Source organism: Bos javanicus, chromosome 28 (assembly GCF_032452875.1).
Source record: "Bos javanicus breed banteng chromosome 28, ARS-OSU_banteng_1.0, whole genome shotgun sequence".
Classification (NCBI taxonomy): domain Eukaryota; kingdom Metazoa; phylum Chordata; class Mammalia; order Artiodactyla; family Bovidae; genus Bos; species Bos javanicus.
In genome coordinates this window covers 43,476,867-43,495,703 of record NC_083895.1, presented here as the reverse complement: position 1 = coordinate 43,495,703, position 18,837 = coordinate 43,476,867, and the positions used below count along the sequence as shown (strand labels likewise).

Genomic DNA, 18,837 nt, shown 5'->3' with positions numbered 1-18,837 from the left:
AAATGTCACCCAGAGAACACCATTCCCCAGCCCCCAACATGGTCTGATCCAGGGCCTTTAGCATGGGATCAGCATGTGGGGTAGCCCGTCTCAGGAACAGCTATGATCCCTCCTGGAATCAATGGGCTTTTCGTCAGTTCCCGAGGGACTGTTTGTAGGATGATCCTTCCAGGAGTCAAGTGAGTTTTTGGAAAAGGATTCTCAGGTTTCAGGGACCCAGACCCCCTCCCTGAGCTCTGATGCATGTTGGGCCTCCGTTTCCTTATTCTTCATCCCTGGCTCATTTCAGGGTGAGGGCCTGGGGGTTGGCCTCTGGGGGACTGAGGAGGGAGGAGGGAGTCTTATCTGGCATCGAGCTGTGAGAGAGGTGAGTCAAGGCGAGCACAGGGGCCAAGGTCAGGTGGGGAGGCTGACCCACCAGAGTGCGGACCCAGGCCAGGGCCCATAAGAGGCGGTTAGAGCAGGAGCACCGGTGGGGAGGCTGACCCACCCGAGTGCCGACCCAGGCCAGGGCCCATAAGAGGCGGTTAGGGACCTGGGTCTGATATACAGCGGCAGACAGGGTCTCTGCAGGGCTGGCATAGCGCTGGCTGCAGTGGGGCCTGGGGGCTGGACCTGCCCGCGGCGGGTGAGGGCAGCCCTGCCCACTGCTGCTGCCGCAACCCCGACAGCCGCCGTCACACGGCGCAGCCTCGCACCCGGCCTCTCCTGCAGGGGCGCCTCCGGGAACCAAGGGGACAGGGCGGAGTTTGCTGATGTTTGGGGAAGAGCCGTCTTTGTAAGCCAGATGGAGCTGGTGCGCTTTCACATGGAGGCCACTCTCTTCCTGTGCCGGGTGCTGCTCATCTGTCCTTGATTCTCCCACAAACATTTGCTGAGTGGCTGGTACTTGACAGGTGCCAGGGCAACAGATGTCATGTGTCTGCAGGCAGGAGCTGCCAGACAAGAACATGGTGTTTTCTCTCCCTAGGAGCCAGAGGAGACATGCCAAATGTCATGCCCCACAGTGATTGTCCCTTGTGGGTGCCAAGGAGGGGGAATGAAACGAATGGAGGTGAGAAGGGCCCTCGGGAAGGAGTTCTGACTCCTAGGCTGGGGAGCAGGAGATGAGGACAGCTGGTTCATGCACAAGTCTGGGTCCATTTGGCATGGCATGAGCAGAAACGAGCTGTGGGCACCAGAGTGTACTAGAGAAAAGCCAAAAGCGTCCCAAGCCTAGTTGCTCAGGGGAAGCCAAAAAGTACAAGGGCTCACGTTCCCATCACTACCAGCGTTTCCCCCCTGGGATGGGCCCAAGCTCTGGATATTGTTGGGGCCCCCAAAGGGCAGTTCAGGACTGTTTCAGGGAACTGGTGGGAATGGAGCCCTGACAGGCAATTTCAAGCGATAGGAGACGCTGCCCCTCTAGAGGCAGCATCTAGGCCTGTAGCATCCTCACAAACACATCTGCTTTTCAGGGAAAACTGGATAGCTTGTGTGACTTTGTTCAGCGCTGCAATCAGATGTCAGTAATGTGGTGTCCAACCAGAGACATGGTAAGCAGGGCACAGGGATGCCCCCCATGGGTTGGGGTCTTGGTTTTGCCCTTCATCATTGCCCCCTGAGACTGTAGGTCAGAGAACCCTGTCCTGTCTGGGTATCTGCCAGGAAGAATGCCCAAGAAGTGGGGACCGGGAGCTCATGCACCTCCAGACGATTCTCCACATGGCACCCACGCGTTCCCTCGGTGTCCTCATCTCAAGGATGTCAGGACCTTTCTTCTCAGAACTATGACTAGAACTTCCAATCCTGAGTGAAAAGGTCTGCAGAGACCTATTTGCCTTCCATCAATCGTCCCTTTCCACAACTCCCCCACGCCTATGGGACTGCTGGCTGCACCCCACCCATGAGATCTTCCTGAACTGGTCACTCAAGTGCCAGAAATGGTGGGACATGGTGACAGCCTCTCCACGATGTTGTCAGGCCAACACTGACTGCATTTAGCAGGTAGCAAAGACAACCTCCTGTGTCACTGCCTGTGACAATGGGGAGAAGCCAAATTGTTCCAGTTGTCATCCTTGGAATGTAACAATAATGCTGGGTAATTCTACTGTGCTCTTTCTGTGGGTCAGTTGCTCAGCTAAAAACTTTACATGTTTTCATTGCTTTCATCCTCCCAATAATTACAGGTAGATACTATTATTGTCCCACTATACTGACCCACAGAGAGGCTGAGTGACTTGACTAAGTCACTATGCTGGGAGGAGCACAGTTAGGCTTGAATTCTGAGCCTGGCTCTACCCTTCTCACTGCTCTGTCCCCCATTTGGGGTCAGTACTCATGATCTCATGGTGCCTGCCCACAAACCACCAGAGGTTGCCCTACCCAGCTCCCTGGGACCCAAGGAGGGAAATGGTTTGCCTGGAAATCATTTGCCTGGCCATTCCAAACTCAGACCCTTTCTACAGACCAGACCAGGGGCCTGGAGGACATTGTGGAGCCCGAGTCTTTAATGAGGGCTGCATTGGTCACCTTCCCTGAATCAAACACTGGCTCTTGGTGACTGGGAACTTGGGCATTTAGAAACTGTGGACAGGCCAGAAAGCCTCTGGACACTGCTACTGACACATCTGAGGCATTACTCACACCCAGCAGAGACAGAGGTGCCAGAGGAGCCAGCATTCCTATGGCTCTCAGTCCTGGGTTTGCTTGCCTGGAAGCCCCATTCTCCACCTGATTCTCCTGGAACCTCTCCCCAGAACCACAGCCTCATTATGCTCACAAGAGCCCCATGCCAGCATCATGCCTCAAACAATAGAGACAACCACCCAGAGATGCTCAGTCAGGAGCAGGAAGGACAGAGCAAGACACCAGAGGGGAAAGCACCAGAAGTAGCCTTCCTGCCCAGAGAACAGGTCTCTGAACGGTCACAGTCCCAGGGCTGCTCTGTGAAGCTCAGGTTGGGATGGCAGAGTGGTGGATTAGGGAACTCGTATCCACCCAGGGCTCTGCTCGGCCCCTGCAACACCAGCTCTCAAGTCTGCCCATTAGTCTCTCTGGGTTCACAGTGATTTGTGTGCTTCCTGGAGGCAAAACGGAGGCCTGAGAGATCAGGGAAGCTGCCAAGGCCACCCAGAGAGTAAGCAGCAGCAGCCAGAGCTGGCTGAAACCAACCCTGCTCATCCTGAGAGGGGTTGGGAGCCCGTGACTGTAGCTGGTGGATGTGACCCCTCCCATTCCTCTGCCCCTCTCCCATTTGACATTATCCCTCCCAACCATAATCCTGGGGCCCTGAGTGTTTAGGATATCTGTGGATACTTGCAGTATTCCGGTGGGTGCAGGAGTCCTGATTCCTTTCTTGAAGCCTTCTGCGTTCTGGTCCCAGGCCTTAAAGTGAATCATAGTCTAAGTGATGGGGTGTCAACTGGGAGCCTACCATCTCTGCAGGCCAGTGTCAACTCCCAATCCCCACCCTGAATGTATAACAGGAGACACCCTATTCAGGGACATATTATGCAGGAGTGGCCTCGTGTTTTTCCTACTTGAACCATAGGTCCCCTCAGTGAGGAGTTCTAGAGCTGGAGGAAAGGGCATGCCTCAGTGGGAACATGTCAAGACTGCGCTTGGGGGCTCTCAGTCTGCACTAGCTCAGCCCAGGCAGGGGATTAGGAGCATCAACCGGATGTCCTTCCAAGGACAGACATAAGCCTTTTGTCCTCTCACTGCTGACCACCCCATGTGCCCTGTACCCACTCCCAGGAGCTTTGCTCAGGCAGAACCTCGCCCAGGCCCTCTTTACCAGGCTGTGCTGAAAAACAAGCCCCAGGGGAGTCAGTCCCCAGCAGCGCAAACGTGCAGCCTCTCTCTCCTCCATCCAGCTCCTGAGCCATGGGGAGGTTGTTTCCAAACTCCTCCACCTGGACTGGAAATGCAGTCAGACGTGTATGCGAACATGCTCAGAGAGAGAACAGTGGAGTCTGGGGATGATCTTGTAGGAGCTGCTGCCTTCTGAAACCTCAGCCAGCTGCTCGTTGTGATTTAGATGTGTCTGCACTTCAGTTCAGTTCAGTCGCTCAGTCGTGTCTGACTCTCTGCGACCCCATGAATCGCAGCACGCCAGGCCTCCCTGTCCATCACCATCTCCCGGAGTTCACTTAAACTCACGTTTGTCGAGTTGGTGATGCCTTCCAGCCATCTCATCCTCTGTTGTCCCCTTTTCCCCCTGCCCCCAATCCCTTGCAGCATCAGAGTCTTTTCCAATGAGTCAACTCTTCGCATGACGTGGCCAAAGTACTGGAGTTTCAGCTTCAGCATCATTCCTTCCAAAGAACACCCAGGGCTGATCTCCTTTAGAATGGACTGGTTGGATAGCCTTGCAGTCCAAGGGACTAAAAAGCCTCTTGATGAAAGTGAAAGAGTAGAGTGAAAAAGTTGGCTTAAAGCTCAACATTCAGAAAACGAAGATCATGGCATCTGGTCCCATCACTTCATGGGAAATAGATGGGGAAACAGTGGAAACAGTGTCAGACTTTATTTTGGGGGGCTCCAAAATCACTGCAGATGGTGATTGCAGCCATGAAATTAAAAGACGCTTACTCCTTGGAAGGAAAGTTATGACCAACCTAGATAGTATATTGAAAAGCAGAGACATTACTTTGCCAACAAAGGTCCATCTAGTCAAGGCTATGGTTTTTCCAGTGGTCACGTATGGATGTGAGAGTTGGACTGTGAAGAAAGCTGAGCACCGAAGAATTGATGCTTTTGAACTGGGGTGTTGGAGAAGACTCTTGAGAGTCCCTTGGACTGCAAGGAGATCCAACCAGTCTGCACTTCAGCACAATACAATGCAGAAAATTCTCCAAGGTTCAGTTTACCAAAACACTCAGCGTTTTTGTAACAGAAGCAATCATTCTTGTTTATTGTAACCTTCTGTGAAATGACCATGTTTCTCTGCCCCACTGCCTTCTAATCCCCAGAGGAAATCTGATAATGGTCTCTCCCAGACCATCTTTCCTACACACATAATGGAATGATGCAGCAAGGTTCAGTTTATTTTCTTAGTCTTGAGTCAAACCCACATTGGAGTTCCTGATTCTCTTTGTTCCCTGACTTTCCCAGGTCAGCCCATTCAGTTCATGGAAATCAGTTCTGCTAGACACATCAGGAAAATTGAGTAAAAATAGGAAACCTTCCACTTCTCACTGAATGTGATGCTGGCAGTGACATAACTGTCTACAGAGAGTATGACTCACTCGAGACCTTTAAACAAGGATCTCATTCATTCCCACAACAGCGGCCATTTATACAGAGTAGGGATTGCCAGACAGTGAGTACTTCATACAAGCTCAGTCTTTTCATCCTCCCAACACTCTACTGGGGAGGAAGCTGACCCCCTATACACCTGCCCAGCTGCACAGCCATGAAGCCAGTATCCACAACCCAAGGCCCAGACTTCACCCATGCTTGGCTGCCTCTCTGTTCTGCCAGGTGATCACTGCTCTGCACTTTGAGGCTAAAGAAACCAAGGTTCTGATGCTCTTTGATAGGCTCAACATGATAAGGCTGTGTAAGGGTTCAGCAAGGCTGTTAATGACCCTAGGGAGACTCACTTTCAAGTCCAGGCCACAGCTCCTGTAATGTGCTGTCACAGTGACTGGGAAAGAACTAGAAAGGACTTCCTTCCTCTGTGCAGTGTGTTAGATGTGTAAACAATTGTGAATATTAATTTCTTATTTTCATACTATATTGCTTGCAGACCTCCTCTAAATATGAACACATAAATATATACTGGAAACAGTTGTCCTAGGAATGATTAGAGCTACAGAGAGGCTGTAGGATGCATTCATGGCCAAGGAGTTCCTGAGTTCCTGTGTTTTGATGCCGCTCACAGAGGGAACATCAAAACATGTGTGATAAAGCTGGGGCAGCATTTCTGCCCTCCAGGAAGTCCCAACTTGAAAGCTGTTCAAGGCTGTGACCTTTATGAAAGTCTCAGATCATAGCTTTGGGACAGTGATGGCAGCCTGCTGCCCCATGCTCAACAACCCTCATCCCCTCCCAACTCCTCTCTCTCACACACACGCAGAGTCTCTCACACACTCACATGCACATGTGCATGCACACACACACAGACCCATAGACTCTCTCTCACACACACACGTGCGCACACACATACTTCCCTCTGTAATAAACAGGAAATCCAGAAATGGAGCCAAAGCTCCAAAGCACTGGAAATTAAGGTTCAACCAACCATTTGCCAATTGCTTCAAAAAACATTTCTTCACTGTGGAGCAGCTGAGTTAATATAGGAAGTAATTGGTCACCGACTTAGATCTCTTCATTAATAGAAAACCAGAGGAGAAGGAGACTCCCCTCAGCCCCAGTCGCCTCCCTCAGCCTCTTATGATCACACAACAGACTCGGGTGCTCTGCCATAACCCGGGGGCCTCCACCACTGTCTGGAGCCCCTCACTCCTCTCCCTCAACCCATATGCACATCCCTGCTCCTTGCAGCTCCCAGTGACAGGCTGTGGCCAGGGGAGAGGAGCCAGGCCTCAGCACAGGTGCCCTGCAGTCTTGCTTTGAGAAAGTCAAAGGGATCCCACAGGCAGAAGATACTAAGTCTGGAATGACCTGTTCATGTTTTAGAATAAATAGAAATATGGGAGCTTAGAAATAAAGATAGAAGATCCCAATCTATAATCTAGCAATAAAAGAACATACCCACACATGGGTGTGACAATATGTGCTGACCTATAATGTACAGAAACCACAGAACTTTACTCTTTGGCTATGAAAGAAGACTTGAAAATGCAAAAACCTAGACCACAATGCCAACTTTTCCCCCCAAGATTTATGGGCTTAATGCTGCTTTAGTGAAAATTGTAATGAATATTTTTAGGGAATTTGATCTAAATGATTCTGCTGCTGCTGCTGCTGCTAAGTCACTTCAGTCGTGTCTGACTCTGTGCGACCCCAGAGACGGCAGCCCACCAGGCTCCCCTGTCCCTGGGATTCTCCAGGCAAGAACACTGGAGTGGGTTTCCATTTCCTTCTCCAACACATGAAAGTGAAAAGTGAAAGTGAAGTCGCTCAGTCGTGTCCGACTCTTAGCGACCCCATGGACTGCAGCCTACCAGGCTCCTCTGTCCATGGATTTTCCAGGCAAGAGTACTGGAGTGGGGTGCCATTGCCTTCTCCGAAATGATTCTAAAGTGATTGTAAAATTCGCCTGAGTAAATGAACAGTTTAGTTCGGGAGTTTGGGATGCAATCCTAGGGCAGGAAGGATCAGAATCCTGCTGTTGATAGAGACTCTACGCATGGGCTTGAGAGAAGAGGGAACCAGCCACAGTGCCTCTGGCACTCCCAGACTGGCTTAGGGGGAAACAGAGGCAGTCTCAGAGAATGGTAGTCTGGATACGGGAAATGGAGAGGCCGGGAAGGACGATCGTGAAGCAGAGGAGCGTGGCGAGCGCAGCCGGAACACAGGAGCACTTCATGTGCATCCGGCAGTGCTGATGATAGGCCAGGAGCCTGGGGACTTGATGGCCTGATGCACCAGGCTGAGCACCGGGCTGCTTTTCCAGGCAGTGAGGAAGCACAACTGAAGGTGTGAGTTGAGGAAGAGGAAACTCGAGGAGGAGGATTCCATGAGGGCCTGGATTGATGGGCAGTGGAGCCAGGTGACCAGGGGACAGGAGGTGCTTGAGTCAGCCTAGGAAAGGAGCTGAGGGCTGAGACCAGCAGTAGGTGCAGAGGAACATGAGAACAGATGGGCAGCTGGAGACATGTGTGGCTCAGGACAGGGTTTGGCACAGTGGGTCCCAAGGCTGGGCCTCACAGGTGCTCAAGGTAACATTTCACATTGAATGGCAGGCCCACCAAAGCCTGAAGTCTGTTCTGCATATGGAGCACCTATAGGGACCGGCAGGCCCAGCAGGGGAATCAGGGGGCTCTGGGCAGCAGGCGAAGGGTGGACTTGAGTCAGAGAAGGAGCTCGGCAGGCCCCAGGGAAACTTCAGCCTTCTGCTCCCAATTCCAGTGGCTTCTGGTGATCTTCTCTCTCTTGTCTCCCACAGGGAAAGTGCGTCAACTTTGCCCTAATGAGGCCCCACTGTGGGCCACTGCACTGCAGCCCCAAGGCCTGTGTTCCCCCCAGCCGGGAGTGCTTCACCATCAACAACTGCTGCTCACGGTTCCAGCACTCCCCATCCATGTGCTCCAGGCCCCCCTCCAGAATGCAGCCGTTCATCTCTACCCCTTCCCGGACAGCCAACAGAGCCGCTTTGTCACTCCAGCCCCCATAGCCCAAGCTCTAAAGCACCAAAACCCCAAGATTATTAAGAGCCCTTTGATTGCTGAATTAGACACATATACTGAGTCTTGGTTTATGGTCAAATGCGTTGGAATCGATTGCTAACCTGGTGAGCACTGCTCCACTGTATGAAAAGTATCTATCCTGGTCCTGAGAGGACATAGCACCCCGATGTCCTGTGGATTAGACATGATGAGTCCCAGGCCCCAAAACCTGATCTTCATGTGTCACCAAGGTCTGGGATGGGGTTTTAGTCAAATTCTGCTGTTTAAACAAAGCCCAAAAGATCTTTAAAATATCAATACAATCCTGTGTCTCATACCCTAAACTGGCACAGAGAGGAGTACCTGAATTTCTCATCTTCTTCACTCCTTGCTCCTGGTTTCCATTTTTTGGTTGCTTATGTTCCAATCTTGTCTCAGAAAGAGATGAGGCCCTCTACAGTTCACCAGCTGGAAGTGCACGTTTTCTTCCCGGATAAACCAACAGGTCCCTCATTTCAGTTCAGTTCAGTTCAGTCACTCGGCTGTGTCCGACTCTTTGTGACCCCACGGACCACAGCACACCAGGCTTCCTTGTCCATCACCAATGATCCCAGAGCATTCTCAAACTCGTGTCCATCGAGTTGATGATGCCATCCAGCCATCTCATCCTCTGTCCCTAAGTCAGAGGTCCCTGAATAATGAAAGTCGCTCAGTCGTGTCCGACTCTTTGTGACCCCCTGGCCTATAACAGTCCATGAAATTCTCCAGGCCAGAACACTGGAGTGGGTATCCGTTCCCTTCTCCAGGGGAATCTTCCCAACCCAGGGATCAAACCCAGGTCTCCCGCACGGCAGGCGGATTCTTTATCAGCTGAGCTACAAGGAAAGCCCTAGGCCCAGGGAAATTTTAGAGGACATGTGTGTGAGTGTGAAGTCTCTCCATTTCCCTAGAGAAGTTCAATTCCGTTATTCGCCATCTGCCAAACGTAGAAGTACCTGTGCTCCCGACAGAGATGTTTTAGCATTCAGCGTCCTCCCCACCACCCAGGCTGTCTGTATGATGTTCCAGGGCCACGCACACAGCCCACGGAGCATGGGCGCACTTCAGAAGGAGTACCCTAGAGACACCACAGTTAGTCTCTCTAATCCATATTGGTAGTACGTTAAATACTTTCCGCCCTCACTCCCATCTCCTTGAATGTTATATTTGTGCCTTTTAGTTGAATATCTGTATGACAACTATAGGTAAAAAAAGGAAAATGTACTCACGATACCAAGTGTGTGACATTTTTTTAATTAGCCAGAAAGGAGATTTAAATAATGTGAAATCTTGTAGAGAGATTTTATCTCTTCCTTAGAAATGGAATATTTTGGATTGTTTGTAAGTGGTGAGAGCATTGTCCTGGCCTGAGAGTGTCAGGGACACATTTCTGAAACTGGCTCTGTGCTCCTATATTATATCTGTGTGTTTGTGCATAACTGTAATATAATACATGCCCGTCTCTGAGACTCTGTGACTGTACGCAGAGAAATGTATCTGTAATTTAATAAAGAGCCTAGTGTGACCCTGGCTGAAATCAGCGTGTCTGTTTATTAGTGGATGTTGAGAGCCTTCTCATTTTTAGCCCATCACTCCTGCCTCACCCCTGAACAGAAGGAGGCGGTGGTCATAACTTTGAATCATTAGATCAGGGGAGATCTGGGAGGGGCATGAGCCCACACCTTACCACCCACACCCACCAACCCTGGCCACACTTCCTTCTGTGCATGGCAATAAGAGGCAGCAAGAAATGGGAGTTTCTGTGGCATCTCTCCCTGGACACTCTCTGTCCCCCTACCTTCCCTCATTCTATCTCATCAGATCTTTTTGGTTTCGCATCAACCAGAGGTGCCTCACCCTAGTGAAGAAGAAAGGCGGTGCAGCCCTTAGCTGATACCTGACTTGTAGGTGGGCAGCCTTTTGTTCCAGGTGCCCCTCCTGCCTGAGTCCTGGGGGCAAGCAGGTTATTTTTAGAAAAGTGGCCTCATATCTGAGCTGTCTGAAGCTGAGACCTATACCCAGAGAAATATACTGGGCAATGCTTCTCCCATATTTTAGACTAGGACAACAAAAACTCACACTTTCTACTTTTTTTAATTAGGTTTCATTTTACTTTATTTATTTTGGCCACACCACATGGCATGTGGTATCTCAGTTCCCCAACCAAGGATTAAACTCATACCCCCTGCATTAGAAGCACAGAGTCTCAATCTCTGGACCACCAGTAAAGTCTAAATATGCACATTTTCTGAATGTCCCTTGGTTTCGTGTAAAGCAATCCCTGTAGACTCCGATGGACCTCCAAGCGTGGACCACAGCCTTGAGCTTCTCCCCAGACCCAACCAGGGCCAGCCGCAGACCTCCTCCACAAACACCCAAGTAGAAGCGCAAGCACCCATGAGGGAGCATGCACACCTGGCAAAGCTATGGCCTTAACAGCAGGCCTCCCACACTCTTTCTGAGCCCCGGAGCTCCTCGTGCACCAGGATGTGGACAGAGGAGGGTGGGCTGTTGGACAGGAGCTCTACCCCGCCAGGCGCGCTGCACTGCGCCATCTGCGCACGTGTCCACTCTGCCCTGCTCTCTTTCTGTGCGCTCTCCTTTTCGCGTTCCTAGCCAGGCTTTGCAGTTTGCCTGCTTGCTTCCAGTGGGGAAAAAAGTGGCCAAAGTCAACCTCTTTTCCATCCTGTGTCAAGACTGAAGCTCCTGGGACATCCTTGGAGGTCCAGAGGTTCACATTTCGCCTTCCAAATGCAGAGGTTCAGGTAACATCCGTGGTTGGAGAGCTAAGATCCCATATGTCTTCCAGCTAAAGAACCAAAACATAAAACAGAAACAATATTGCAACAAATTCAATAAGGACTTTAAAACATGGTTCACATTTTTTAAAAAAATCTAAAGGGAAAAAAAGAGAAAAAAAGGACTGAAGCTCCTGAAGGACCTGCCTGGCAGTCCAGTGGTTTCCCAGCGCAGGGGACATGAGTTTGATCCGTGGTGGGAGAACAGGTCTTGACTTGGGCAGTAGAGATAGAGAAGGGAGTCCCTTATGTTCAAGAAACAGGGGTGCAGTCTGGATTCAGTTAACAGCAAAGCCATTGTATTCATTTGTTTGGGCTGCCGTAATAAAGTAGCACAGACTGAGCGGCTTAAACAACTGAAATCTATTTTATTGTAGTTCTAGAGGCTAGAAGACCAAGATGAAGCAAACTCTGGCTCAAAGAGCAGATAGCCAGTCACCGGAAGTGGTCATCATGCAGGCAGGAGGCCATAAAGTGGGGGGTGGGGAGGGACGTGCTAGAAGTGGCTGCCCTGGGTAGGGCAGAGCTGGGGGCTGACGCAGAAATAGATGGACCTAAACCAGCAGCAGCCTCACCTGGGGACAGAAGGCACAGGGGGCTAACAGGCATTGCCTGCCCCCAGGGCCTTCCTGTCCTGTAGCTTCCGGCAGTGGTGCCCAGTGCCTTGTTGAGGCCAGGATGACGGAGGCTGGTGTGATGTGGTAAAGTGTTCCAGGAGATGGCGCTCAGAGATTACATTTGTTTACTAGCCCAATTTAAAAACCAGTTTCAAAACGTGTTAATAGAGTCATGGAAAAAACACAATAGCGACTTTTGTTTCTCCTGGGATCTTTTACCTCAGCATTTCATACCCATTATGCGGCCCCTTCTATCACATTGTCAATGGTGAGACCTGTTTCCTCTTTCTGAAGACGAGATATTTCTTTAAAACCTGGAGAAATGGAGGGGGGCAGATGTGGGGGAGAACCTGCCCTAAGCCCTAGCATGCCCTTATCCCACCCACCAGCCTCCCACCAAATGTGCAGCTTTCTGTGGTGAACAGCAGACTCGGCTGTAGCTACATCTGTGCCAGTGGGCCAGTCCCAGCCCCTCTGCCAGAGCCCAGGTAGCCCTGGTGTAAGGGCCCCACGTGCTGTCAGGGACCGACGGAAGAGCCCGGCCATTCCACTCTGCCATCCTCCATCCTCCTCCCCACGGTCATCCTCTACTCCTCATTCACTGCAAGCTTGGGCGCCTGGCTAACATTCCCTGGCAGCCCAAAATCCATCCTGGGAAACCTCAATATCTACAGGGTGACCCATCAGACACAAGGACCTCTTGATCCTTGACCTCTTGGCCTCTAACTCCCTGCACTGTGAGCCTTGTCTGTTCCTCATACCTATCCCATATCCTGTCACCATTTCCATCTCTCCCCTGTCTGTCTGCAACCCCATCTCCCCTCCTCCTCATGTCCCTGGCCTCCTGTGCTCCCTCCCCCTCCCCGCAACTGGATCCACACAGCTGCAGCTTCTGGAATCTGGGCCCAATCGTGCCATTCTCCTTCGGGCACCATCCATGCTGCCTCAGTGTGCTCAGGCTAAGCAGAAACCCATTCCATGGCCTGCAGGGCTGCTCTGCATTCCCAGCCTCAGCTGCTACTTTTGCTGGTGACTCTGAAGCCTGTTCTCTACCCGAACAGACCACACCTTCCCAGTGTCCCTCCCTCGTTCTAGCGGGCAGTTAGCCCCATGCATTTACACCCAATCTGGACATGAGCACCACACCAGGGGCATCCCTTACCTCCATTTTGCCTGTCTGCTACCCTACTCTTAGCCGCTTTCTAGGGTTAACTGCAACCATTCCTCATGAAGCATCGCTTCCTCAGAGCAGCCTCCCAACACGGGAGACCAGACAAGACATGAGCCCTTGCTCTGCCGTCTGTTTCCGCAGCATCCTCTGCCTTCCTCTCTGTCACTCACCTGCAGCTTACAGGACTCTGTGGATAATCTGTGCTCCGCTTGAGCCAGGGCTGCAGGCTCAGCCCTGCCCACTCTAGGCTGAGTGCTGAAACACAGCAGCAACCATTGCTGTTTGTGCCACTGGTGAAATGTGAGGCTAGAGATCTTGGGACCCCCCTAGAAGGAGCACCCAGGTTGACCTGCCCATGGAGGTGAGTTCCACTCATCTTCTCCTGCAAGAACTCCAAAATTGCAACTCGCTGCTGAACAACCATTCACAGGAGAATGTTGGATCCTACTAAAAAAAGATGTCCCACATCCAGGAGCAAAGGAGAAGCTCCAGCAGGACAGTAGTAGCAGCTGCTCAGTCGTGCCCAACGCTTTGCGACCCCACGGACCCCGCCAGTCTCTTCTGTCCATGGGATTTTCCAAGCAAGAATACTGGAGTGGATTGCCATTCCCTTCTCCAGAGGATCTTCCTGATCCAGGAATCGAACCGTGGTCTGCTGCATTGCAGGAGAACTCTTAACCCTTTGAGCTACAGGGAAGACCTAACAAGACAGTCAGAGGGCCAAAACTGTGTTTAGACTCAAACCCCATCCCCATCGGAGGTGCTCGGAGGGCTCAAACAAAGCCTTGTGCGCACCAGGACCCAGAAGCCCTACAGAGACCGAGCCAGACCCATCTTTGAGTGTGTGAGTGTCTCCTGTGGAGGCACAGGTCAGCAGTGACCTGCTGCGGGACAGGGTCTCGGGCCGCAGCAGACCTGGGTCACCCAGCGTGTGGCATAAGCCCTCTGGAGGAGGTCACCATTAGCCCCAGACAACCCACAAACTGCAGAACAATTATACCAAAGAAATTCTCACGCTGTTAAAGTTCTAGGACCCACAACAGATTTCCCAACCTGGGGATTGGGCGGAGGGACTGAGAGCCCCCAGGGAATTTGACTTTGGAGGCCAGTGGGAGACTGAACAGACTTGCCTGTGAGTGTCCTGGAGTCTCTGGTGGAGGCTTGACAGTTTAGCTTTAGGCAAAACGACAGGGATGGAACATAGCCCTGCCCTTCAACAGAAAATTATACTAACAATTTACTGAACATGGCCCCACCGATCAGAACAAGACCCAGTTTCCCCCATAGTCAGTCTCTCCCATCAGGAAGCTTCCATAAACCTCTTATCCTTATTCATCAGAGGGCAGACAGAATGAAAACCACAGTCACAAACTACTAACCAAATTGATCACATTGACCACAGCCTTGTCTAACTCAATGAAACTATGAGCCATGCCATCTAGGGCCACCCAAGACAGACTGGTCATGGTGAAGATTTTTGACAAAATGTGGTCCGCTGGAGAAGGGAATGGCAAACCACTTCAGTGTTCTTGTCTTGAGAACCTCATGAACAGTATAAAAAGGCAAAAAGATAGGACACTGAAAGATGAACTCCCCAGTGTTGGTACATGTCCAATATGCTACTGGAGAAGAGTGGAGAAATAACTCCAGAAAGAAGGAAGAGACAGAGCCAAAGCGCAAACAACGCACAGTCGTGGGTGTGACTGGTGATGGAAGCAAGGTCCGATGCTATAAAGAACAATACTGCATAGGAACCTGGAATGTTAGGCCCTTGAATCAAGGTAAATTGGAAGTGGTCAAACAGGAGATGGCAAGCGTGAACATCGACATTTTAGGAATCAGTGAATTAAAATGGACTAGAATGGGTTAATTTAACTGAGGTGACCATTATATCTACTACTGTGGGCAAGAATCCCTTAGGAGAAATGGAGTAGCCATCATAGTGAACAAGAGTCCGAAATGCAGTACTTAGGTGCAATCTCAAAACTGACAAGAATGAGCTCTGTTCATTTCCAAGACAAACCATTCAATATCACAGTAATCCAAATGTATGTCCCAACCACTAATGCTGAAGAAGCTGAAGTTGAATGGTTCTATGAGGACCTACAAGAACTTCTAGAAATAACACCCAAAAAAGATGTCATTTTCATCATAAGGGACTGCAATGCAAAAGTGGGAAGTCAAGAGATACCTGGAGTAACAGGCAAGTTTGGCCTTGGAGGACAAAATGAAGCAGGCAAAGGCTAACAGAATTTTCCCAGGAGAACACACTGGTCATAGCAAGCACACCCTTCCAACAACACGAGACAACTCTACACATGGACATCACCAGATGGTCAACACCAAAATCAGATTGATTACATTCTTTGCAGTCAAAGACGGAGAAGCTGAATACAGTTAGCTAAAAGAAGACCAGGAGATGACTGTGGCTGAGATTACGAACTCCTTATTGCCAAATTCAGACTTAAATTGAAGAAAGTAGGGAAAACCACTAGACCATTCAGGTATGACCTAAATCAAATCATTTACTTTTATACAGTGGAAGTGAGAAATAGATTCAAAGGATTAGATCTGACAGAGTGCCTGAAGAACTATGGATGGAGGTTCATGCCATTGTACAACAGGCAGTGATCAAGACCATCCTCAAGAAAAAGAAATGCAAAAAGGCAAAATGGTTGTCTCAGGGAGCCTTACAAATAGCTGAAAAAAGAAGAGAAGTGAAAGGCAAAGGAGAAAAGGAAGGATACACCCATCTGAATGCAGAGTTCCAAAGAACAGCAAGGAGAGATAAGAAAGTCTTCCTCAGTGATCAATGCAAAGAAATAGAGGAAAACAATAGAATGGAAAAGACTAGAGATCTCTTCAAGAAAATTAGAGATACAAAGGGAACACTTCAGGCAAAGATGGGCACAGTAAAGGACAGAAAGGTATGGACCTAACAGAAGCAGAAGACATTAAGAAGAGGTGGCAAGAATACACAGAAAAACTGTACAAAAAATATCCTAATGACCCAGATAATCACAATGGTGTGAGCACTCACCTAGAGCCAGACATCCGGAGTTCAAAGTCAGGTGGGCCTTAGGAAGCATCACTACGAACAAAGCTAGTGGAGGTGATGGAATTCCAGCTGTGCTGTTTCAAGTCCTAAAAGATGATGCTGTGAAAGTGCTGCACTCAATATGCCAGCAAATTTGGAAGACTCAGCAGTGGCCACAAGACTGGAAAAGCTCAGTTTTCATTCCAATCTCAAAGAAAGCCAATGCCAAAGAATACTCAAACTACTACACAATTGCACTCATCTCACACGCTCAAAAGTCTCCAAGCAAGTCTTCAACAGTACATGAACTAAGAACTTCCATATGTTTAAGCTGGACTTAGAAAAGGCAGAGGAATCAGAGATCAAATCGCCAACATCTGTTAGATCATAGAAAAAGCAGGAGAGCTCCAGAAAAACATCTACTTCTCCTTTATTGACTATGCCAAAGCCTTCGACTGTGTGGATCACAACTAACTGTGGAAAATTCTGAAAGAGATGGGAATACCAGACCACCTTGCCTACCTCCTGAGAAATCTGTATGCAGGTCAAGAAGCAACAGGACAAGTTAGAACAGGACATAGAACAACGGACTGGTACCAAATTGGGAAAGGAGTATGTCAAGGCTATATATTGTCACCCTGCTTATTTAACCTATATGCAGAGTACATTATGCAAAATGCTGGACTGGTTGAAGCACAAGCTGGAATCAAGATTGCTGGGAGAAATATCAATAAATTCATATATGCAGATGACACCACCCTTACACAGAAAGCAAAGAGACTCTTGATGAAAGTGAAAGAGGAGAGTGAAAAAGCTGGCTTAAAACTCAACATTCAAAAAACTAAGATCATGGCATCTGGTCCCATCACTTCATGGCAAATAGATGGGAAAACAATGGAAACAGTGAGAGACTTTATTTTCTTGGGCTCCAAAATCACTGTGGATGATGACTTCAGCCATGAAAATAAAAGATGCTTGCTCTTGGAAGAAAAGCTATGACCAACCTATATAGCATATTAAAAAGCAGAGACATCACTTTGCTGACAAAGGTTCACCTGGTCAAAGCTACGGGTTTTTCCCGTAGTCATGTATGAATGTGAGAGCTGGACTATAAAGAAAGTTGAGCGCTGAAGAATTAATGCGTTTGAACTGTGGTATTGGAGAAGACTCTTTAGAGTCCCTTGGACTGCAAGGAGATCCAACCAGTCCACCCTAAAGGAAATCAGTCCTGAATATTCATTGGAAGAACAGATGCTGAAACTGAAACTCCAATACTTTGGCCACCTGATGCGAAGAACTGACTCATTGGAAAAGACCCTGATGCTGGGAAAGATTGAGGATGGGAAGAGAAGAGGATGACAGAGGATGAGATGGTTGGATGGCATCACCAACTTGATGGACATGAGTTTGAGCAAGCTCCAGGAGTTCATGATGAACAGGGAAGCCTGGCGTGCTGCAGTCCATGTGGTGTCAGAGTCAGATACGACTGAGCGATTGAACTGAAAAAAGAACCTAACATCCGACAAGAACTCTAGCTTGGCCTGGCTGTATACTGAGCCCCTCCCCGACACTGTACCAGCTTCTGCCAGCTCATTGCCACGTGTGTTCTTACAATGCCTGTCTAAGTAGTGGGAAGGGCAGGTCACTAAGATTTCACCCATACGGACCCCACACTGAGTGCTCAGATGCTCACCCCAGGGTGCAACTAGCTGGACCCAACTCTGCCTGATGCCCAGGCCAGGGCTCACTCAGTAGGGCTCAGGAGCCCTGTAGTGTCAGCCACCCTCTTTCTGCCTGACTCTGTGACAGCACAGGCCAAACCCAGCCAGGTAATCCGGGGGAAGAGGATCACTCCTTGGGGCAGAGGCACACAGCCCGGGCCAGCAAGCTGCCCACGACTACCCAAGAGTGAGGAAAGACTATTCAGGAGGAAGAAATAGGCACTTGGGCTATGAGCACAAGAGGACGGGTGAGAAGTTCCAGAAGAGACATGAGGAAGACGCAAGATATAAGAGGCGCTCAGTGACGTGATGTCAGTGGGTGATTCTGAGATAGGTATGCTGAGCCCAGGGGACCCAAAAGAGCAGGTGGAGACCTTGGGGCTCTTGTCTCTGACATGAGACATACCCGGGTGAGCCCAAAGGGCAGCCGAGCCTCAGAATAACTGACATGAAGGGGGAAGAACAGAGGCCCAGGGAGGAGCCCCAAAGGATAGCTTGCTGCAGAAAAGAGATGAAAAAGAATGGCCAGGGGTGCTGGGCATCCCAGAAGCCAAGCCCAGAGCTTCAGAAAGAAGGTGAGGTCTTGACTGCAGAAGCGAGTCAGGGCAGAGCCTGAGAAGAGGGCACAGGCGCTGGTGGGAACGGGTCTCGGAGGGCAGGTCTTCTGCAACCTCACTGGGTCACTGAACTACGGGTCTTCAGAGGGCTTGGCCCTGTCTGACATTCTCTCTGCACCAAGTTCTGTGGCCTGTCTTTGTCCAAGAGTCCAGCATTTCTATCTGAACTTGGCCCAGGGCCACCACACTGATGACCTAGCTAGGGTCATCCTCATAACTGACTTTGGCCAGAACCCCCTGGAGGGTATCCAGTCCCCAGACCCTGACCCTCATGAGGTGACATGGGCATGGCCTCCACGAGCAGCTGAGGTCCTGAGAAAGCCTCACCAGAGAGGACACGATGGTTTAGGCCCTGATGGCTCCCAAGGAGGGTGCAGAGTTTGGGCCCAGAGAAGGCCCTTTCTCTATCCGTGTGACCTGAGGTGGACCACGGTCTTCCTCTCGTGATGGCATCTTGCAGCCCTGTATGATGACCCAACCCCAGTTCTCACAGCAGTCCTGGGCAGCAGCTGCTCGCCCCAGCCCAGCTATCTACCCAATCTTCTGTAACTTGGCCCA

General features: G+C 50.2%; 1 protein-coding gene across 2 annotated transcripts in view; it reads left to right on the top strand.

Moving 5' to 3' along the window:
• Window positions 1-8,343, top strand: part of ANTXRL (ANTXR like) — a 44,308-nt gene extending 35,965 nt beyond the window's left edge. The window contains exons 15-17 of one of the 2 annotated variants that reach the window (XM_061405591.1): window positions 971-1,054; window positions 1,458-1,535; window positions 8,060-8,343. In XM_061405591.1, the coding sequence (XP_061261575.1) occupies window positions 971-1,054; window positions 1,458-1,535; window positions 8,060-8,287 (390 nt within the window). In that variant the 3' untranslated portion in view covers window positions 8,288-8,343. Of the gene's footprint in view, window positions 1-970; window positions 1,055-1,457; window positions 1,536-1,647; window positions 2,080-8,059 lie in introns of those variants that run through there. The other variant, XM_061405592.1, reaches the window with a different exon arrangement.
• Window positions 8,344-18,837: the final 10,494 nt, after the last annotated feature.